At 44.5% G+C, this 19,920-nt stretch overlaps 1 protein-coding gene across 5 annotated transcripts in view; it reads left to right on the top strand.

Moving 5' to 3' along the window:
- TBC1D1 (TBC1 domain family member 1) overlaps positions 1 to 19,920 on the top strand; it is a 224,381-nt gene that overhangs the window by 170,785 nt on the left and 33,676 nt on the right. For all 5 annotated transcript variants that reach the window (XM_049630429.1, XM_049630426.1, XM_049630425.1 and 2 more), the window contains 3 exons: positions 6,990 to 7,175; positions 13,369 to 13,530; positions 19,239 to 19,397. In XM_049630429.1, the coding sequence (XP_049486386.1) occupies positions 6,990 to 7,175; positions 13,369 to 13,530; positions 19,239 to 19,397 (507 nt within the window). The remainder of the gene's footprint in view (positions 1 to 6,989; positions 7,176 to 13,368; positions 13,531 to 19,238; positions 19,398 to 19,920) is intronic.

Below are 19,920 nucleotides of genomic sequence, written 5' to 3' on the forward strand. Positions count from 1 at the left end.
GTGCATCCCCTGACAGCCGTGGTACCTTCCCCTGCTGAAGAATGCATACATGAAATACACTGTCCTTAAAAACTGGAAAAACCTCAAATCTTCCGTAATTCCCGGTTCCTTACTGATTAATACACTAACCATTCAATGCTTTCTGTAATCTAGGCTCAACCATTCTTGTCTTGTTGTCACATACACACCATCTGCTCATTGGCCGAAATGGGTCATTGGCTGAGTAATCGCTAGTCACCTGTACACGTTGTTTCTGCCACCCTGTTTGCCTGAAATGGCTCCCGTCCCTTCCACCCGTGTGACTTTTCCTGTCCTTCAAGAACCACCACCGCTTCCAGAAACCTGATCCTGATGATGGTGGTAGGAAGAATATTGGTTGCCATTTTATGGAATGCTTGCTCTGTGCCAGGCATAGGTACGTATTTAACGCTCACACTGCTCCAGAGACCTAGACACCGTTATGCAGATTTGTAGTTGAAACAGGCGTATAGCGAAGCTAGGTTAGTGGTGGAGCTAGGATTTGCCTCCCGGACATGTGCCCCCAGAGCTCACGCTCTACCTGACAAACAGGAGAGATTCATTTCTTTTGCTAAATTTCTTGAACACTTTCTCTGTCTTTCCTAGCAGTCATGTACTTCTCCCAGTCACCCTGTTGAAACTTGAGGGACTGTGTCCCATGCATATCTGCCACGTAGCAGGTGGCAAAAAACTTAGAAACATTTCTTTACGCCAAATGTTGTCTTTTTTTTTTAAATCCTGTTTTCTTACTGGTAGACCATTATATAATGTGACTGGAGAAAACGATGAAATCCTTTTTATTGTTACTATTTTCCATAAAATATCCAAAGAAGTCATGGTAGGGTTTAGAGCAGCCTTGGGTAAATGACCTCTTTTGTTCGGTGACTGTCTCACGTGCACCTGCTGTGTCAGCCCGCACAGGCAGAGCAGGGAACATGGAAGCCTCTGCCCCCCGGGCAGCTGCCTCCTGTCCAAGGAGCGGTAAAGCAGCTCGTGCTTTGTAAACAGTTTGACAGCATTCATGGAGGACTGCCTGTTCCTTTCTTAAATCTACACGGTTCTTTTACTTTGTTTTTTTAAGACGTTTTCTTCAGCTGTTGGTAACAACAGATGCTGCAGACGCTAATCCCTGTTGTTGTTAACTTTTCTCCAGAGGCTTAACGTTCAGTTGTAATTCTCATTTCCAAGGCCTATTCACGTTGTTAAAACAGAGGATTCAGAAACACTGGAATTTTAAACATTTCTTTTTCTTTTGGTGTGGCAGATCAGGAGTTTTGAGATGGAGAGAGTTATAAAGTGCTCTGTTGATGGGGTAACACAAAAATCCAGAATACTGGAGAATAAGGGCCCATCTCTTCATGTTCTTCCTGGAGCTCCCCTGTCTTACAAGGCACTTAATGTGTGATTTAATGTTCTGTCTGTAAAAGGAGGAGAGCTGCAGCGCAAGCCCGACAACAGCGTCTTCTGCAAGTAGCAGCGAGGAGCCCTGCCTTCCATGCTTTACTGAGTCGGGATCCGGGCAGATGCGAGGCTGTATGCGTGCGTGGTCCTGTCTCCCCTCCCCTGCCCTGTCACGGCCTCGGCTGTGTGCATACCGATGGTGCGCACACATCTGTGTGCAGAGAGAGAGTGAAGAATGTGGCAGTGCGGTTGCAGGAGAACAGTTTGGCAGCTAAAATATTGACACACCAACATAAATCATATTTGTGGCTCTGTTGAGAAGGTCACAGCAAGGATTTCAGTAGAGGTGATTGTCTCTCAAGGCCTCTGAAATGTAGCTGGTTTTGAAATTCTCAGAACACATTGAAACCCATCGTTTCTGCAAATCTCTATGATTTAAGCATGCTACATCCTGTCATTATAGGACATGTCAAAATAGTAAAGTGTAATCCTTTGCTAGCGTGTTATTGTGGCCCTTGGTTTTGTGGCCTTGCAGAGTTCATAAGTATGTCTGTCAGTGCCTGTGGGCGCCACAGTTGGGGCAGTCAGGGGCGAATCTCATTTCTCACATTTGGTACCGAGGGACTGGCACCCAAAAGGTGTAAGTGTTTACAGAGGTTTTCAAAGAGGGACCGCCAGACTGGCCTGGGGGTGGAAGAGCCCCCCGGGCCAGCCTCGACCGTACTCCTCCCTGTCAGCCTCTGTGCAGCAGCGGGTCAGCAAGAGTGTGGGTCAGGAAAGGAAGCCAGATCCCCAGTGTTGTTCTAAAGAATGTTAGAAACATCAAAGGAACCTCTCTTAGACCATCTAGCAGACCCCATCCCAGGTACATATAAGTGACTCAGTAAATACTGGTGAAAATGGCTTAGGAATTATCCAAGTTAAAATAATGCACATACTGGGGCACCTGGGTGGCTCAGTCAGTTAAGTGTCTGACTCTTGATTTTGGCTCAGGTCATGATCTCATGGTTTGTGAGATCAAGCCCTGTGTTGGGCTCTGCTTTGACAGTGAGGAGCCTGCTTGGGATTCTCTCTCTCTCTCTCTCTCTCTCTCTCTCTCTCTCTCAAACTAAATAAACTTCAAAAAAATAATGCACATATTTATTATTAGAACAAGGCTCTCAGCTGACTGTCCAACATCTTAATATTATTCTTGCCCTGACCCTGTCATTCCACTCAACCCCATGCATGTGAATACACATGGACTGTACCTCAAGCCCATGTGTGCATGCACCCATGAGAAAAGACTGTTAGAAAGCTATGCCCTTGACCCAAATCTAGATCTTTTTGCATTGATAAGAAAACAGCCCACTAGGATTAATTATACAGGCCAGATTTAGAACAAAGGATAATATGTTTAAAAATTGTTAATTATAAACTATAACATCAGTAATTGTTACCACATAAAAAGAATTTGGGTGAGGGGGAATATATTTTTACCCATTCCCAGGGTTTAGGAGAGGATTAAGTGATGGGGAGTTATACTCTGCATGGAGTTCTTGCTGAGGATGATTTTGTTTTCCTTCTCCTCCCCAGGTGTGACAGTTGGCAATGTCAGGGCGTTTTTGATGGGCACTCCTGGGGTGGGCAAATACTACTGTCCTCTGGTGTGTAGAGCCTAGGGAACCTGCTAAATCCTCTAAAATGCACAGAACAGTCCCCCGTGACAAAGAATTATCCAGCCCAAAATGTCAATCGTGCTGAGGCTGCGAAAAGCCTGCTGTCAGCTGTTAGGTTTATTTGGTGACCTTTACAGTGGATTAGCTTTTATTTCGTGAATTCAGAGGTGAAATTAACACTAGGACTGGTCATTTTTCTTTGTATGCTGCGCTTGGCCTTGGCACCCCGGCTGAGGCCGGGACAAGCCGTGGGCATGTGTGAACGCCTCGATTCACGCAGTCGATGACAACAGTGCCTGCACGAAGTTTTAGCTGCTAGTGGTAGCAGCGAAGGGAGATGAGCTGATGTGCCCAGTACAGGGGGCTGTGGGAGGGAGGGCCAGGGGTAAAGCTGCCTTGTGGAGAAGGAGCTCTGAGAGCCAGCGGTAGCGGCATTACCTGGGAACTTGAACCGCATTGTTCAGCAGAGTTTCAGCGGCCAAGATGGTAAAAGAAAAAAGGGAAGACAAGAGCTCAAATGGAAGAGTTGAGGCTGCAGAATAAGATGAAATAAGAACACCGACTAGAATTCCTTCTGAAAAATGCAAACTCTCGGCCTCCCCAAAGATCTGCTAAACCAGAATCTGGGTTTTAGCAAGATCCCACGTGATGCTTGCGCATCTGGAAGTCAGAAGAGCCCTGGGTGAACGTTTTGTATTTGACATCGTGGCCCTGACCCTTGCCAGCCATGCGGCCTGGCCCAGGTTACAAAACTTCACTGCACCTTAGTTATTCTGGCTGTAAAATGGGGATGACAATGTCACCTGGTTCGTGAGATGGTCGTGAGACCCAGATGTGCGTATTTGTGTTGAGGACTCAGCGGTAAATGCTTACCAAGCTGAGCCGTGACAGATAATAAGAAAACCAAGCTCAAGGAGAGCACATTAGGGAGGCAGTGCGTGTCCTCATCGCCAGGCAATGCCTGTACTCCTTGCAGATCTACTTCTTTGGAAGAAGAAAATAGCAAACACTGGAGCTTCAAAAGACTCTGGTTTTTGTCAGCAACCCAACTGGCAGAGAGTGATGGACCTGGGGACCAAACAGCCGAAACTCCCAGATGTGTTCCATCAAGTCCAGCCTGGGCTATGCTCTGTTCATTACCTTGCAGGGTCTGAAAGTCAGTAGGACTGTGCAAGATGCTCCGGAGGAGAAAGGCGTTGAAGAGGGGAGGGCAGGTTGGAAGCAGGAGGCTATGCGAATGAGCCCTTGACTGATTAGCGGGGTTTGAGAATGGGAAAGAATTTCTAGACCGACTGCTCCTCGTGCTCCGTCACCAGGTGGGTCCCTGGCTGCCTGCTCTGTGCACGTGAAATCATGTGTGGCGAGCCTGCCCCCCTCCCTGCCCTGCCCCCCCGCCCCACAGTGAGTCCGTCTCCCAGCAATCACCTTTTGGAAACAAGACCCTTGCCAGCCAGTGGGCGTATAAATCCTTCAATATGAGACGAAGCAGAACTTGAATCACCACCGCATTGTTCAGCAGAGTTTCAGCGGCCAAGATGGTAAAAGAAAAAAGGGAAGACGAGCTCAAATGGAAGACTTGAGGCTGCAGAATAAGATGAAATAAGAACACTGACTAGAATTCCTTCTGAAAAAGGAAGAACTTGAGCTATGTTGTGTTCAGGAACGACTAATGCTAACAGCTGTTGGGGGTGATTGGTTTGTTTTCTGAGTGTTTTGCAGAACATTTTTCAATCTCTGATTTACATCATCACAGGTTTGCATTATTTTTCCTCATTTTTTTAATTATGAAAATTATTCATTGTCACAAATGTAGGAAATACAGACAAAAACAGCAAGCATGCCCAGACGTCGTACCCATCTAGTTGTTCTTTTAGTCAGTAGCTGTGTGCCAGGCACCTGCTGGGTGTCAGGGACTATGCGGGATGCCAGGGAAACCCTCAGGGACAAGGTGGCCTTGTCTTGCTTTCTTAGAGCTTACAGTTGAGTGGCTAAATCTTGATGTGTTTCCTTCCAATAGTTTTTTGTGTGCCCTTAATGACTATGTAATAGCAAACAGAGCTAATATTCACTGTATTCTTACTGTGTGTTCACCCCTGTTTCAGGTAGTGTATGTGATATGTATTAACTCAATCCCTGTAACAGTTCTGTGAGGGCTGTTATTCCTGCCCAGCAGATTGGGAAACCGAGGCATAAAGAGGTTAAGCAGCTTGAAGATCACAAAATCAAAAAATGTGGAGTCTTGATTAAAACCCAAACAGCTTGGCTCCAGAGCCTGACCTTTTAATCGATGAACTATACTGCTTCTCATAATATTTATAAGATTGAGATCATTCTGTACAGACAAGTGTGATTCCTGCTTTTATACTGACCATTACACGTGAGCACCCTTCTATAAGAACAAATGTGCACAGACTACCTCCAAGAGAAGAATTTTAATGTATTCATTCGTTTAATAGGATCATAAATAAACAGATAGAAATGTGATGATAAGTATTTAAATGCTTGCAGAGATCACAGAGCATTCTTAATGCTTATCATAAATTATTTTAATCCAGTACCTTTAAGAGGAGTTAAGATGGACAAGTGACTTTAGGAAATGAAATGTTTTGTAGCTTATGTTTGATTTCTTAGATTTCATAGCAGCAAATCAAACCCAACCTTAGCCAAAGATAATGAGAAGTCAACGCTAACAGCTGTTCTGGAAATTAATTGTCATGTGGCATTGTGTTGGAGCACTGGAACACTGGAAGAGACTGAATGTTGTGATCTGGGTGGTTGTGAGATTTGAGTTGTCTGAACGGCTTTTCACAGCATGTGTTAAAGACCATGGTTTTATTTAGATTCAGTTTAGACTGACATTCCCACGAATCCTTCGCCTCAGGTGAGGTCCGCTCACACAGGAGCTTTTGCTCTTCTCGGCTAGTTTCAGAGTGAGCAGGTGGGGCGTTCTTTCCGCTGGTCTGTAAGGTATCTGTGAGTTATAACAACCTTGTGTAGCAGTGGGGTCTGCAGTTGAGAAAGATACACATTCATGAAATGTGAAGAGATTTCAACTAATAACCAGAAATTTGGAAACCGGTGACATAGGAAACCTGAATTGTAGAGATACCTAGCAGAAGGTGTGAACTTCCAAATCAGGCAGACATCGGTTGCGATCCCAACACACCTGTGTATTCACTGCCTGACGCTGGGCAAGTTACTTTGCTTGGCTGAGCCTTAGTTTTCTCTTCAGGCTAATTAATCCCTGCCTCTGGCGTTGTCATCAGGATTAAATGAGTCTGTCTGTATAAAACTCCTGGCGTGGTGCCCAGCACTTGGTAGAGGATCCGTTAATGGTCACTGTTATTATTGGCTATTAAATATGCTTTCATCTTCTTCCAAAATACCTAGCCTTGTAACATAGTGGTTAAGAATGCACATGGAGGCCAGACTCCTTGGGCCCCCGGTCCTGGCTCTATACTTCCAGGCTGTGTGACATTTGGCAAGTGTCAAATGTGCTCTCGTTTGCTTTTCTTTCTTTAAAACTGAATAATTACAGTAGCTACATTTGAGGGTGGTTGAGTGTTAAACTAGTATCCATAAAGCCCCCAGGACGATCTGGTACAGAGTGAGCACTCTAGAGCGTTTGCTGTTACCAATAATACAGTCATTAACTCAGAAGAAAATAGAAATATTACACCTTTGAAAGTAGGTATCTTTGAACATTTCTTCAGCTCCTACAACTTTTGCTTACCGTTTGATGTATAATTTGATGGTTGTAGTTCACACCCAATTTATTTCAATGCATATTAAAACTTGAATTTTAAATCTGGTGATACCATTTCATGATATGCGAGTGAGCAGAATTTTCCAATCTGCCACTATGTTTAAATATAAGTCTTACCGTTCTGAAATGTCCTTTTCTGTCCCCAGATTACTCTGAGCTGGGAGAGCTACCGCCACGATCTCCTTTAGAACCGGTTTGTGAAGATGGGCCCGCTGGCCCTGTCCCAGAGGAGAGGAAAAGGACATCTCGTGAGCTTCGAGAGTTATGGCAAAAGGCTATTCTACAGCAGATCCTGCTGCTCAGAATGGAGAAGGAAAATCAGAAGCTGCAAGGTTGGTTTGCCATATTTTTTAGAACTAACAGGGCTGATAATCTTAATTTGTCTTGGCTCTGAAGTGAATCGCATCACACATAAGAATGCCATCTTTAAAAAAACAAACAAACCAAGACGCTCTAACATACGTACATACATACATACATACATACATACATATATACAAAATATCTGTTTACTTTTTCAAAGTGGAGTTAGTGCTTTTTACTTTCTGGAGGCTTCATGATAACCTCACCCAGCGCATTAAATTATTCCTGGATGGTCGTTTGCGGCATAACATCTGGAACTTCCAAGAGACAACCCTCAAATGTAAGCTTCAACTCTCTGAAGAGTGTTTTTTTGTTTTGTTTTCTCTTTCCCTCCTTACTTTGTCCCCAGCTACAGTCTGTGCCGGGTGGTAGGTGTGAACTAATCCTGCACAAATCAGTGAAATTCATAACCTCACTCTATGTGCCTTTTGAGTGGGTTGCAGGTAACCTAAAGCAAAGAGGACGAAGCTTCAGCATTAGCTGAGTTCTAACTGAACAAGATCGAGATATTTTATAGACAGACTCTTTTAATGCTGCCGACAGCTTTCCAGAAGGCAGGTGTTAGCCTGAAGAGGAAACTGAGGCTCACACCAGCCAAGTTCTTGCCTGGGGTTATGTCAGTATCAAAATACGACTTGAACTTTGAAAGTTTAGATTTTGTTCATTTCCTGTTTTCTTTACTGTTGCTTGAACCAAAAAATATTATCTTCATAGCAGCTAAGTGAAGTGGGTGGTATGGTGGAAAGAACGTGGGTCCCGGAGTATAGAGAGCTGACTGGATATAAAATACTGGCCATTTTGATGGGGAAATCTGAACATACTCTTTCCAAAGGAGGCTGTGCAGGCGGTTCACTTGTGCCGCCACGGCCCAGAGCAGTTTGGCAGTTAGAGCACATTTCATTGAATTTACTCCTTGGCCGCAGATCTTCGTCTTTTATCTTGATGTCTGCATATAGAGCTGAAGGTTATTAAGGCACCAAATCTGGTAAGGTTCATAGTCCACCAGCGTATGTCATCTTTGACCAAAAACACGAAGTCAGATACAAAGTAATAAGACCTTTGAATATGAAAGTAGTTGAGCATTTGGCGTGGGCTACTTACAGGTGCTGTGGGCTCTCCCTGTACCCGGTATTGAGGCTGAGAGACCCTTGAAGTGCTGTGGGAGAGGGTGCCACTGTGAGGGGAGTTTACTGCAGTGATTGCTAAGATTTCTTCCAACTCGGTTTTTCTACCATTTTCTTGGGTGTTCTTGAAGGCAGTTCTAAAAGCAGATGCTTGAAAGAGACTTGACAGTGATCACATCACTGAGGGTACATCAGCTACATGACTGCTTTGGAGCACAGGACTCATATTCATGCATATATTGGGTTGGGGTCTTTGTTGAAAAGCAGAGAGGCAGTTCTGTTCATCATGTAGGCCGTAAGTCCTAACACTTCTCCGGGCCAGTCTGCTTGCAAATGACAGCCACGGAAAATCAGGGCATAGCTGTAAAATGGGCATGGCACCGGCTGGCTTCTTGGGACGTTGGGGGGCATCATGGCTGCCATCGAAGAGACTGATCAGTGTGCCACGAGAGCAAAGCTTCTGTGAAGCTGTGTAAATGATGATTACAGACAAGAGTGAACAGGGAAGTGTTCCCTAAGGTGACCTGGAACACCTGGCCAGGTGTTGCATCAAGTTCACTGGGCCTTGCCAGCATCTTGCCACCACTTCCTCATTCCATCTGGCGGTGGTCCATCCTGTGAGGTCTTGCATTCTTGCTATTTGCATTAATTTCTCTTTTTGTCTCTATAAAGTTCAACATATGTGTTCACCATTGTGGTGAAAGCACAATAAATTGTTTAATTCAGAAAGCATTGACTGTTTCTGTGAGTAAGGTACCTATATTGCTAAGACACTTCATCATCAATAAGAGCCTGACCGTGAATTGCCTAAAAAAACATCTTGTAAGCTTTGTTGGGGTGGGATGGGGGCAGAACTTTCTCATTAAATACAGAAGCAAGATTTGACATGAACCAACCAGGAGTATACCATGTACTAGACAGACAGTCATGCTGCTACACTGTTTGTTTGTTTGTTTAACTTCTTTTTAAAGGAAAGTTAAATTGTAGCTGGGTGTGGGATGTGGTTCTTGTAATTGATCTAGTGTTTAAGCTAGATTGCATGCTGTTTGAGAAAGAAATGAGAAGAACATGTGTGAGGAGGTTCTTCCATGGTTAATTAAGCCTATTTCCTAGATTTAAAAAAAATTTTTTTTAATGTTCATTTATTTTTGAGGCAGAGACAGAGCATGAGTGGGGGAGGGGCAGAGAGAGAGAGAGAGAGAGAGAGAGAGAGAGAGAGAGAATCCAAAGCAGGCTCCAGGCTCCTGAGCTGTCAGCACAGAGCCTGACGCAGGGCTCGAACTCACGGACCTCAAGATTATGACCTGAGCTAAAGTCAGATGCTTAACCGACTGAGCCACTAGGCGCCCCATCCTAGATTTTGAATATGTGGATTAAGTATCTGTTACTATTCAGGAAGCATTGCATCTGAGCAGGAACCAAACCACATCATCTAAATTCTCTTCAGTCCCTTATAGGCGGTTGAAAGCTGAATTCTAATTTCCCCAGATAACTTTTAATGGTTCTGGGACCAAAATACATTGCTTGTCTCCCAAGCCAGCAGTCTCCACCATGTCCCTCTGCAAGTCCATTCCTCCCCTATTACAAATGAAGATGTGAGAAGCCCAATGCAGGACAGGATGTGTGGTTCAGTACAACCATGGTTTGGGGTCAGAACACTATTGCTTATCTCACTGACTGATGTAATTCAAAATTTCATGCTTCAGATTAAAGTGTTATACTATATCTGCATAATGGTATGATAACACATTGAATTTTGTATTTTAACTGAAATGTAATTGATATTTTTTTAAAGGGTTTTTCCTGGTTAAGCAAACGCATTGTGTTGGTTATAAAAAAAAAAATAAATAAAGACTGTGGTTCTTCTAACATCCCTACAAGTTTGGAGGTCACTTAATCACTGATGCTTCCAGCCTCTTAGCCTTTCCTTACTAAAGTTTTAAGAGATGATGGTAATTGGGGCACCTGGGTGGCTCAGTCAGTTAAGCAGCCAACTTTGGCTTAGGTCATGATCTTGCAAATCATGAGTTTGAGCCCCGTGTCAGGCTCTGTGCTCAAAGCTCAGAGCCCGGAGCCTACTTCAGATTCTGTGTCTCCCTCTCTTTCCCTCTGCCCCTCTCCCACTCATGCTCTGTCTCTCTGTGTCTCTCAAAAATAAATAAAAACATTTTAAAAATTAAAAAAAAAAAGGTGATGGTAGTTGGAAGAACATTTTATTTGTGAAGGCAGTCACTAGCGACGCAGGATTGGGGACAGGCAGCTACAGCCCACCCTGTGTAAGAGACATAAATCAGACCTGAACGTCATTAGTCCGAAGTCTGAGTAGGCTCATACATTCATGGTAGATGGTAAAAAATGTTTTAGATGAATCTTCTGTAAGGTTACGTTTGCTCTCATATAGTCCTAGTGTCCCATAGCCCCAGAAATACTCAATCGTGGGTTTGTAGACCCTTATTTAATATTTTAAACGGTTTGGTCTTGTACATAAAGGCCTTGTCTGGGAGCTTTGACATTTGTTGCAAGCGTGTACCATCCGTGTTGCTTAATAAGACATTTTGGAGGCTCTGGATTTTAGGTAGCAATGTTAGGATACTCAAACTGCAGGATGGTGCTTAGGCCAACAGTAAAATACATGGATTAAGCCTTTTCAGCGGAATCTTCTGGCTAGATGTTATTGTCCTGTTGAGTTCAGAGAAGGCTCCTTGCATAGCTTGCTGGGCTCTTTAGTGCAGCCAGACAGGCTCACTGCAGAGCTCACTGTCAGAGAAATGTCCCTTGGCACTGAGAGCCCAGTGCTACCTGCAGTCACTGGCCAGCAAGGCTAGTCCTGAACCTGCTTTGCCACAAGGTGGTTTAATGGGACCTTAAAAAAAATGTGTTCTTCAAAGTGAGAAGGAAAAGAATAAAGATGGTAGGTAGAAAATCGCAAGAGAGGCAGCACCAGGCCTGGAGTCACTTGACTACCCACCAGCCAGTAAATAACTTAGGGCAAGCCCTATACTTGCTCTGAACTTCAGTTTCTGTGTCCACGAAGTGAGAGGCTGGATGAGGGACGTTTTCAGCACCATCTTTTCTTGCATTTGTACTTGAAGGCAGTAATCGAGTCCATTAAGTACATAATCCATGCATCACATGAATAAGGTTTTACCATTAGGGTAGAGTTAACTAGATTAACTGAGTTTGCCTTTGCTCAATTTCTAACACGGAAAAAGAAAATATTTTATTTCATGTTATCAGCACTTAGTTTGTAAAGCAACATTTTAGACCTTTCCTTATTTGTCTTTATATTTTTGATAATTTGTGAGTACTTGCTGATTAGCAGAAATTTTTGGATGCTTTGTATATTTCATCTCACTGAATCCTCACAAGAATAACTCAATGAGGTAGCTGTAATTCCCGTTTTAAAAATAATAGGCACTGGAGTTCAGTGTAGTGGTTGGACCTGGAAGAAGGTATGGGGGGGAGGGGGACTTTGGGTCCTGCTCCAACACCTCCGACTTCTGTGGCCCCTCCTCTACTCCTGAATCAAGTGGGGATGGGGGTGGGGAGAGCGTGTGGACTTTCAGGGGGCTGGGGGAGGACACACTTGGAGGAGCGGGGGGGGGGGGAGCACTGGGACCTTCAGGGAGCTGGGGGAGGACACACTTGGGGGCGGGGAGAGCATGCAGACTCTCAGGGGGCTTGGGGAAGACACACTTATGTGATGTCTGCATTGACTTAGCAGTTTCTCTAGGACTGTGAATGGCTGTATGCCAGTAAACTTAGCTGTTGAGATGCAATAGACAAACTGCATGAGAGGTACAGTTTACCCAAACTGAAATGAGAAGAAAAAGATCTGAATGGTCCTGTATCTGTTAAAGAGATCACATTTGTGTTGAAAATCTTTCACTCGAAAAAACTCTAGGCCTGGAAAGTTCCCCTGGGTTCTGTCAAACATTTCAGGCCCCTGATGGATACATGCCTAGTCGCAGAAAAAAGATGTGTAACCATAAGCCCCATAGTGCGATGGAGAAGGGCAAGGGCCCCAGGCCCGCCCCACCTCCTGCTCAGGGACCTGGGAGTTGCTGGTCAGCCTCTCGGCCTTGGTTTTCTCAACCAGCACCCTGCCTCAGAGAGTCATTAAGATTAACTGCTGCTCTATATAAAGTACTTAGGACATATATTTGTTTATTATTATCATAAAGACCACAGTTGATCGTCTGTGCAGAGGCCTGTGTACTGGCTCATTTAGCTGGGCAATGCTATGTGTTGTCAAGATCTGAGACCTGAGGTGGGATGGATTTGGGGGCTCACGACATCACCACTGTGTTGAAATAGAATATCATGGTTTTAGTTAGGTGGGAGTGAAGTTGTCAGATTTAATCCTGAGAATCGTCAATTTAAACTTTTCCTTTATCGATTCCCTGCCTCTCCCCCCGCCCAACCCCAGTTTGGTAATCCAGGTATAATTCTTAAGCAGTTTAAGCTGAATAAATTTGGTGGGAAATAACAACTACCTTCGTACATTTGGGGCGATGTCATATGAAAGGGAAGATTTATTCTGTTGAGCTGCAGGAAGCAGAAACATGACGAGGTAGAGGCTACCTAAGAAGGTTTGGCTCTAAATAGGGAGGAACTGTCCTTGGAGAGGCTCTCCTGGTTCAGATGAAGAAATTGTGTTCATCTCTAACCATGCCAGGCACCAGGAATCTTAACGCATAGCTCCTGTCCTTAAGATGTTTGCAGTTTAGTAGGGTAGCTGTGAAGATTGATAGAACTGGACAGGTATGGGATATATTTTAGTAGTGGAACCAACAGGTTTCTTGGGGCAGGGCGGGGCGTTGTGCAGGGGTCAGAGAAATAAATCAAGGACACCTACTAGGCATACTCAGCTTTTTCTAAGGTAAGGAAAATGGGGTGGCGCAGGATCAGTGACTTTAGTCTGGACCTGTCAGCTTGGCTGTAACTGCTCACCATTCCAGTAGCGATGCTAGATGCTAGGAAATGAAGACTTGTAGCCATAGCATTCTCTAACACGCTCTTGCATGATCTCTTCTAGCCTCTGAAAGCGATTTGCTGAACAAGCGCCTAAAGCTTGATTATGAAGAAATCACTCCTTGTCTTAAAGAAGTGACCACAGTGTGGGAAAAGATGCTTAGCACTCCAGGAAGATCAAAAATTAAGTTTGACATGGAAAAAATGCATTCGGCTGTTGGGCAAGGTAAGCTTTATGGGGAATCCATCCCGCCATCCTTACCTCCCATTGATGTTGGGAAGAGGTATGGAATAAAAAAACATCAAGGCCCAATTTTGGTGGCTGTTTCTCTCGTAGTTACCACACCTTTCTCTAGTCTGTTTCCACATATCTTAATTTGTGTGAGTTTCATCACCTTTCATGATTCCTCTTAATTAATTAAAATGTCCAGAAGCCTAGGAAGCAGGAAGAAGATAGGAAAACAGGACTTAGTTGCCTACAAACTGGGTAATGATGACATATCTAAGTTAGATGGTAAAGCAAAAACTGATTGCATGGCTCCTCTGGGGAAACAACACAGTTTTATGCACAGACTTCGGACAGGTCGTCCCAGGTTTAGATCCCAGCCCTGCTGATTTGCCATGTGATCTTAGGCCAGTGACTTAGCCTCTCTGAGTTCCACTTTCCCTGTTTGTGAGGTGTGGGCGATGACGGTGATTGCTGTGAGCAGTAAAAAAGCTGATACCTGGAAGCACACTGCACATCCCTGCTACCCTGGAGGGCCCGGGTGGGTAGGCGGTGTTTGTGGGTTTTTAGTGTGGTTTACTGACAGTGTGCCAGTCCACACTACTACTGGCCTAAGAATAGGACTTGGGACTAAACATTTAGAAACTTTTCCAGTAATTTCACAAGGGTGATCCAAAAAAAAAAAAAAAAAAAAAAAAAGTGGACTTGTCTTTTATCAGTCTTTTTTTTTCTGTTTCATTTTTATATAAATTCATTTTTACTGTATTTTATAACAGTATCCGCAGTGGATTGGAACATTTTAAAAGAAAACAAAAACTGGTTCTTCACAAATAGTTTGAGTAGCTCCATTTTACAGCTTAACTTTGATGATTATTAGTGTTCAAGTAAAACAACCATTTCTTTTAAATAAATGTATATTAGCATCTGCTGGCAAGATCAGAGACCTTTGGAGTCTAATTTTAGTGGTTATCAAGTTCTGGTCAGTTTAGTCAAGAATAACCAAGAATTCAGACAAAGCAGTTCAAATATGTATGAAGCTTAGTTTTCTTCCGTGGACTTTGTTAGCAGCTCAGCAGAAGAAGTTACACAGTGTTACTTATCTCAAGAGAGTGAGTGGGCCAAAGCATTTACTCCTACTGTAGTCTGTGGGCATTATTTAACCTTTATCTGAACTTGACTGTGTCAGTTTCAGTAATAATATGTAGTGATTGCTAGTTACGACTTTCCCCTTTCTATGGATAAGGAAACATGACGCTGTTGTAATGGTCCCAGGGCCTGTTCACACACCCATCTCCTGGAGTTCTCACCACCACACAGCACTACCTGTGGTTGGACCTGCCTCGGCAGTGCTCTTCTCAGAGAGCAGAAGTGTGGCGGGTGGTGAGGACTCAGACTCTTAATTGGCCAGCGGCTTCCCGTGTGACCTTTGGCAGGTGTCCTCGCCCTCTTGGGCTCCAGCCTTCTGGCAGCTAGAGTGAGAGGCATAGACCCTACAGAGGGTCTCACAACTCTCTTCCAGTTCTCATGTTCTTTTGCCCCTAGTGATTGCTGGAGGCTTACCATTGCACCAAGTGGCCCCAGATTGCCATTTGGAAAAGGGAGAAAGCAGAGAAAAGAAGGACTCTGTTCTTTCCCTTTTCACTATTGACTATTTGATGGTCTTCAGGTGGCTTTGCTTGTACAAAAGGTAAATCGCATGGGTCTGTGACAGCTGTTCTGAATGTTTGAGTTTCTTGGAAACTGGCACCTGGAGATACTGGTTTTCGTTATGTATTTGACAAGAGGGAACTGATGGAAACACTCCAGGCATCTGGAACCTGTGTAGTGAAGTTTGGGATAGGTGATTGTACAGTTTGTAAACTGAGATGAGCTGAGGCTAACCCTCTTGTGTCCACTGACATGGTCATATCATACCTTCTGTGGCAGAAACTCTATTTCTAACTGCACAAGCGGCTTTTTCAGTTATTCGGCTGGTTTTAACACATAAGATGTAATGACTCCAAACAAATGCCCACAGTCCATCTTGTAGCTCAGAATAAAAAACAAGATTAAGGCGGAGGGGGGGGGGGTCAGAACCACCCCTTTGGCCTCTTAGGTAGAAGCCAAGTTACTACAGAGACTTTGAAAGAGAAGATAGTCCCTGTGTGGGTGATGAGGCCCTTCCTCTTAATGGTCTGAGGACCCCTAAGTGATGGAAAAAGGGATCTATAAGCCTTCCAAGTTAAAATTGGATCAGAGCAGCAGGATTAGTGTGTCAGCTTAGGAGAAGGAAGAATAATTCTGTAGAGCTTTAAATAACTCAAAGCTTAGTTTGGGTTTAAATGATTTCACTGAAGATAGCAAGGTAGAGCTTTGTGAACCGGAGTATACTTTTCTAGGACTGAAATTGCGAAGAGGGCACCTCAGCAGTTGGCAGTTCAGGCCAGATGCAAACACTGCTTACCTGTGATCCAGCAATGCCACATATAGAAACCTGTTCTAGAAATTAACCAGTCAAAAATGTACTGCAGTAGGAAGAATGCATATTATGGTGTTGTGTAGCCAGTAGCTAAAACAGAACCAGAAACTCCTGCCATGTGACTGCCCTGTGCCATAGTCCTCGAAAATGACACAGTAGATTTGTATTTACTGGTGTAAGAGATGTCTGAGATAAGTAAATGAAAAAAAAAAATACTGTGTGGTCTCATGTACAGTTGTATATTTCTGTATGCACATAGTGTGTGACACATGCATGACACAATTGCAGATATCCGAGTAATAGGATGACCATACATCCGGTTTGCCTGGCACAGCCCTGGTTTACAGCTTGTCCCAGTGAAATAATAAATAGCCTTCCTCTCTGCTTTCAAATGCTTCCTGCTTTGGCGTGGTGAATTATGTGTTCACTCTAGTTATGAGTGAGTGGTTTTTCACTTTCTTTATACCTTTTGCATTTTTAGAAGGGCTTTTTTTTTTTTTTTTAAGTGGTGAGCACAAATTACTTCTGAAGTCAGTAAAAATAAAAAGGTGTTTATATTCAGGGGGAGGGTGGCCTCCTGTCCACCAGGAACCCTGCCTGCAGGCCCAGGGTATGAGTGGAGGCAAAACTGAGCATGGGGAAGGCTGTTCCAGTCCTTCTCAGCAAAAACATTGGCTCCAGTTCACATGACTCTTTGTTTTTAAATCACAAAACCTAAGCTCTCTTAAATACGAGAATATGTGGTACTGTCCAATGACACAAGCGATATTCTCTTCTTCCAAAAAATAAACGTCTGATAAGATAATGGGAATGATTTAGTAATAAGAGGAAATTGGTTATCTCATACCTTGGGAAAATATCCCAGTTTTAAAAAAATAGTTTGTGAAAAAGCCCCACTATAAATCACTTAACATGGTGACTGTTTTTCAGGCCACATTTACTTCTATTATAGTTTGAAATGTTAAGGGCTTGTGTGTGTGTGTGTTTACACACACACACACACACACACACACACACACAATGATATTCTTCGAAGCAGGGAGAGAGGAATGGAGTAATCTAAAAAGGCAGATGTCAGGGTGTGTTAGTTTCCTATTGCTTCCGTAACAAATTATTACAAAATTGATGGCTAAAACAGAAATTTTCTTCTCACACTCCTGGAGGCTAGAAGTCTGGGGTCAGGGTGTGGGCAGGGACACACTGGGCATCCCTTGGCTTGTGGCTGCGTCACTGTGCTCTCTGTCTCCATGATCACATTGCCTGCTCTTCTCGTCTTCTCTGTGTCTCTTGTAATGACACACGTCATTGGATAGAGGGCCCACTTGTATCATAAGGATGCTGATCTCATTTTCAGACCTTAATTATGTCTACAAAGACTCTTTTTCCAAATCATGTTCACAGGTTCCAGGGGTTAGGATGCAGACACACATCTTTGGGGGCCACCATTCAACCCACTACACAGGATCATGAGATTAATGCCAAGACCAGCATTTAGAGAGGGTGTGAGTTGTGGTCACAGTGAAGTGTGGCCCTGTATTTCTCCCACAGGCTCGCCTTTTTTGTTTTCTTTTACAACTGGGCTGTGTAAGGGAAAAGTCAAATTGCTTACCGTACCCAGGATATTTCTAGGAGATGGCTGAGTGATTGTTCTAAATAGTTCCTTGTGGATCTGGTAATAAATGAAATTGACCACTATCTGGTTCAGATCCACAAATGATGATTTCATTATTAACCGCCAGGCAAGAACACAAAATATATGTTCTCTGGTCCCCACCCGAGTAGCAGCTTGCTGACTGCTCTGAGAGAGACGACAGTCCCTCCCTCTGCTCTGCTCCTACCCAGCTGGGTGATCTCGGCTGAGGGACCTGTTCCTGTGGGCTTCAGCTTCCTTGTCTTTACCAGGAAGGGCCATCATCCAGCGTCCCTCAGTGGGTCGTGGGGACGACGACGCAGTACTTAGGATGGCGACAGCACCTGGCAACATCGTGCTGGTCTAACCTGCCGCTGCTGTCTTGCCAAGGGTACAGACTTCCGTCAGATGTGGCCAGTGGAAAACCAGGAAAACTGTCTTCCCGGGCAGATGCTCTGATGAGCAGGAAAGTGTTCAAAGCGGTCCCATTTCTTCGTGGAAGGAAGGAGACCTCAGTCCCTCAATCGGAGGCTCCTTTTCTCTCCAGAGGACTCCTGTCAGAGACGAGACAGATTTGGTGTCTTACTCTGCAGGCTCCCTTGTCTCCCCATTTCTACATTCGGGCCTTGTAACAGCTTAATGGTGAACCAAAAAGTTCTGAATCAGAACCGTCAATATTCCTGCAAAGTCTGCCTTAAATGACGTCATTGGCTTTAAGAGAACTTCTCCTAGTTTCAGAGGACATTTTTAATCACGTTGCGTAGTCAAATCAGTTGTATTGGAAACGTGGAGTAGAGGCTCTCGGGTGGCTTTTCTTGTTTTCCCGTCCCAGTTGAATGCTGCCTGAGGCACGTTTGTGTGGACGGCGGCCAGTCCGGCCTCTTGTCCCTTTCTTAGCCCACCTTGTAGACGGTGTCTAATCCGTATTCCCCAATTAGGCTGCCCCCTCCCCAGCTCAGAAACATTCTGGGGTTCCCCAGAGCTGCCACATAAAGTGCAGGTAGCTTGCCTTTTATTTCGTCTCTAATAAATCCCTTCCCCCTTCCCACTGCCACCTGCCCCCACCACACATGCGCCCTGCACCCGAGGCAGAGAAACACGGAGAGTTTTCTTCCTCCGACGTGTCTTCTCTCTCCCTTACCCTTCCCACAGTCTTACATCTTGGCACAAGTGAAGGATTCTGTGAAATCTTGCCATCTGAACCCTCGTATGAGACAACATTTTGAGACCCTCGTATGAGACAACATTTTGCATTGTAGTTTTACACGCCTGGGAGTCTTTCCCTCGAACATTAATTGGCACCAGATGGGGGCTCGTATTCATCACTTATCCACCACCCCCCCTCCCCTGCCCAAGTGTAGCACAGTCCGAACATCATATATATTTGAAAGCCGTAAGGAAAGTGCGAGGGGCCAGTGGAGGTGGGGGGAAGGACGGGGGTGTGGAGGAAGGAAGGAAGGGGAGCAGGCAGGACAAAATTTTAGTTGTTTCCTTTCCCTTTCAACGCTGCTAATTCATATGAAACAAGAGGTTGTCAGTGGAGTGAAACCTAACTCATTTTTATTATTATGTCATACTCTGAGCATAAAATCTCTCTGTTTCCTGCCCCTTCTCCTGAAGGTGTGCCACGTCATCACCGGGGGGAGATCTGGAAATTCCTAGCAGAGCAGCACCACCTCAAACACCAGTTTCCCAGTAAGCAGCAGCCAAAGGACACACCATACAAAGAACTCTTGAAACGGCTCACCTCCCAACAGCACGCGATTCTTATTGACCTCGGTAAGTCTGCATTTTGTTCGACACGAAAATGGAAGGTCCACTCACTTGAAAAGTCTGGAGAGACTGTCTGAGTTATTTAGTGATCCGCCTTTAGGTTTAGCAATCAAAATTTACTGCTGAGACGTTCAAATGGAAAAGCCCTGGAGTAATCACAGCTGCCTGGAGTCATGTACTTGAAAGTGTATAAAAAGTCTCTCTCTCTGTTGTTGACTCCACTCCGCATGAAGGCTCCGCTCGTGATCATCGTTCAGTTCAGTAATTCAGATACTGATAGGCAGTTTTATCGTCAACCAAAAGAACGTCCTGGAAAACAGAAGTGTCCATACCAAGGCGTGGTCTAATCACAGGAGCCGCCCCCTGGTCTTCACTAATTACAAACAGCACTTACGAGAAAAATTGTGGAAAGCAGTTTATGGGTGGGTGGTGGGCCATTTTGTTTTGGAAACGGGGTGGCACTGGTCTCTTGAACAGTGTTAAAAATGCTAAGATGGACATAGTGTATTGGCTGTATCCGCAGGTGCCC

The sequence above is a fragment of the Panthera uncia genome, chromosome B1 (genome assembly GCF_023721935.1).
Source record: "Panthera uncia isolate 11264 chromosome B1, Puncia_PCG_1.0, whole genome shotgun sequence".
NCBI classification, from domain to species: Eukaryota; Metazoa; Chordata; class Mammalia; order Carnivora; family Felidae; genus Panthera; species Panthera uncia.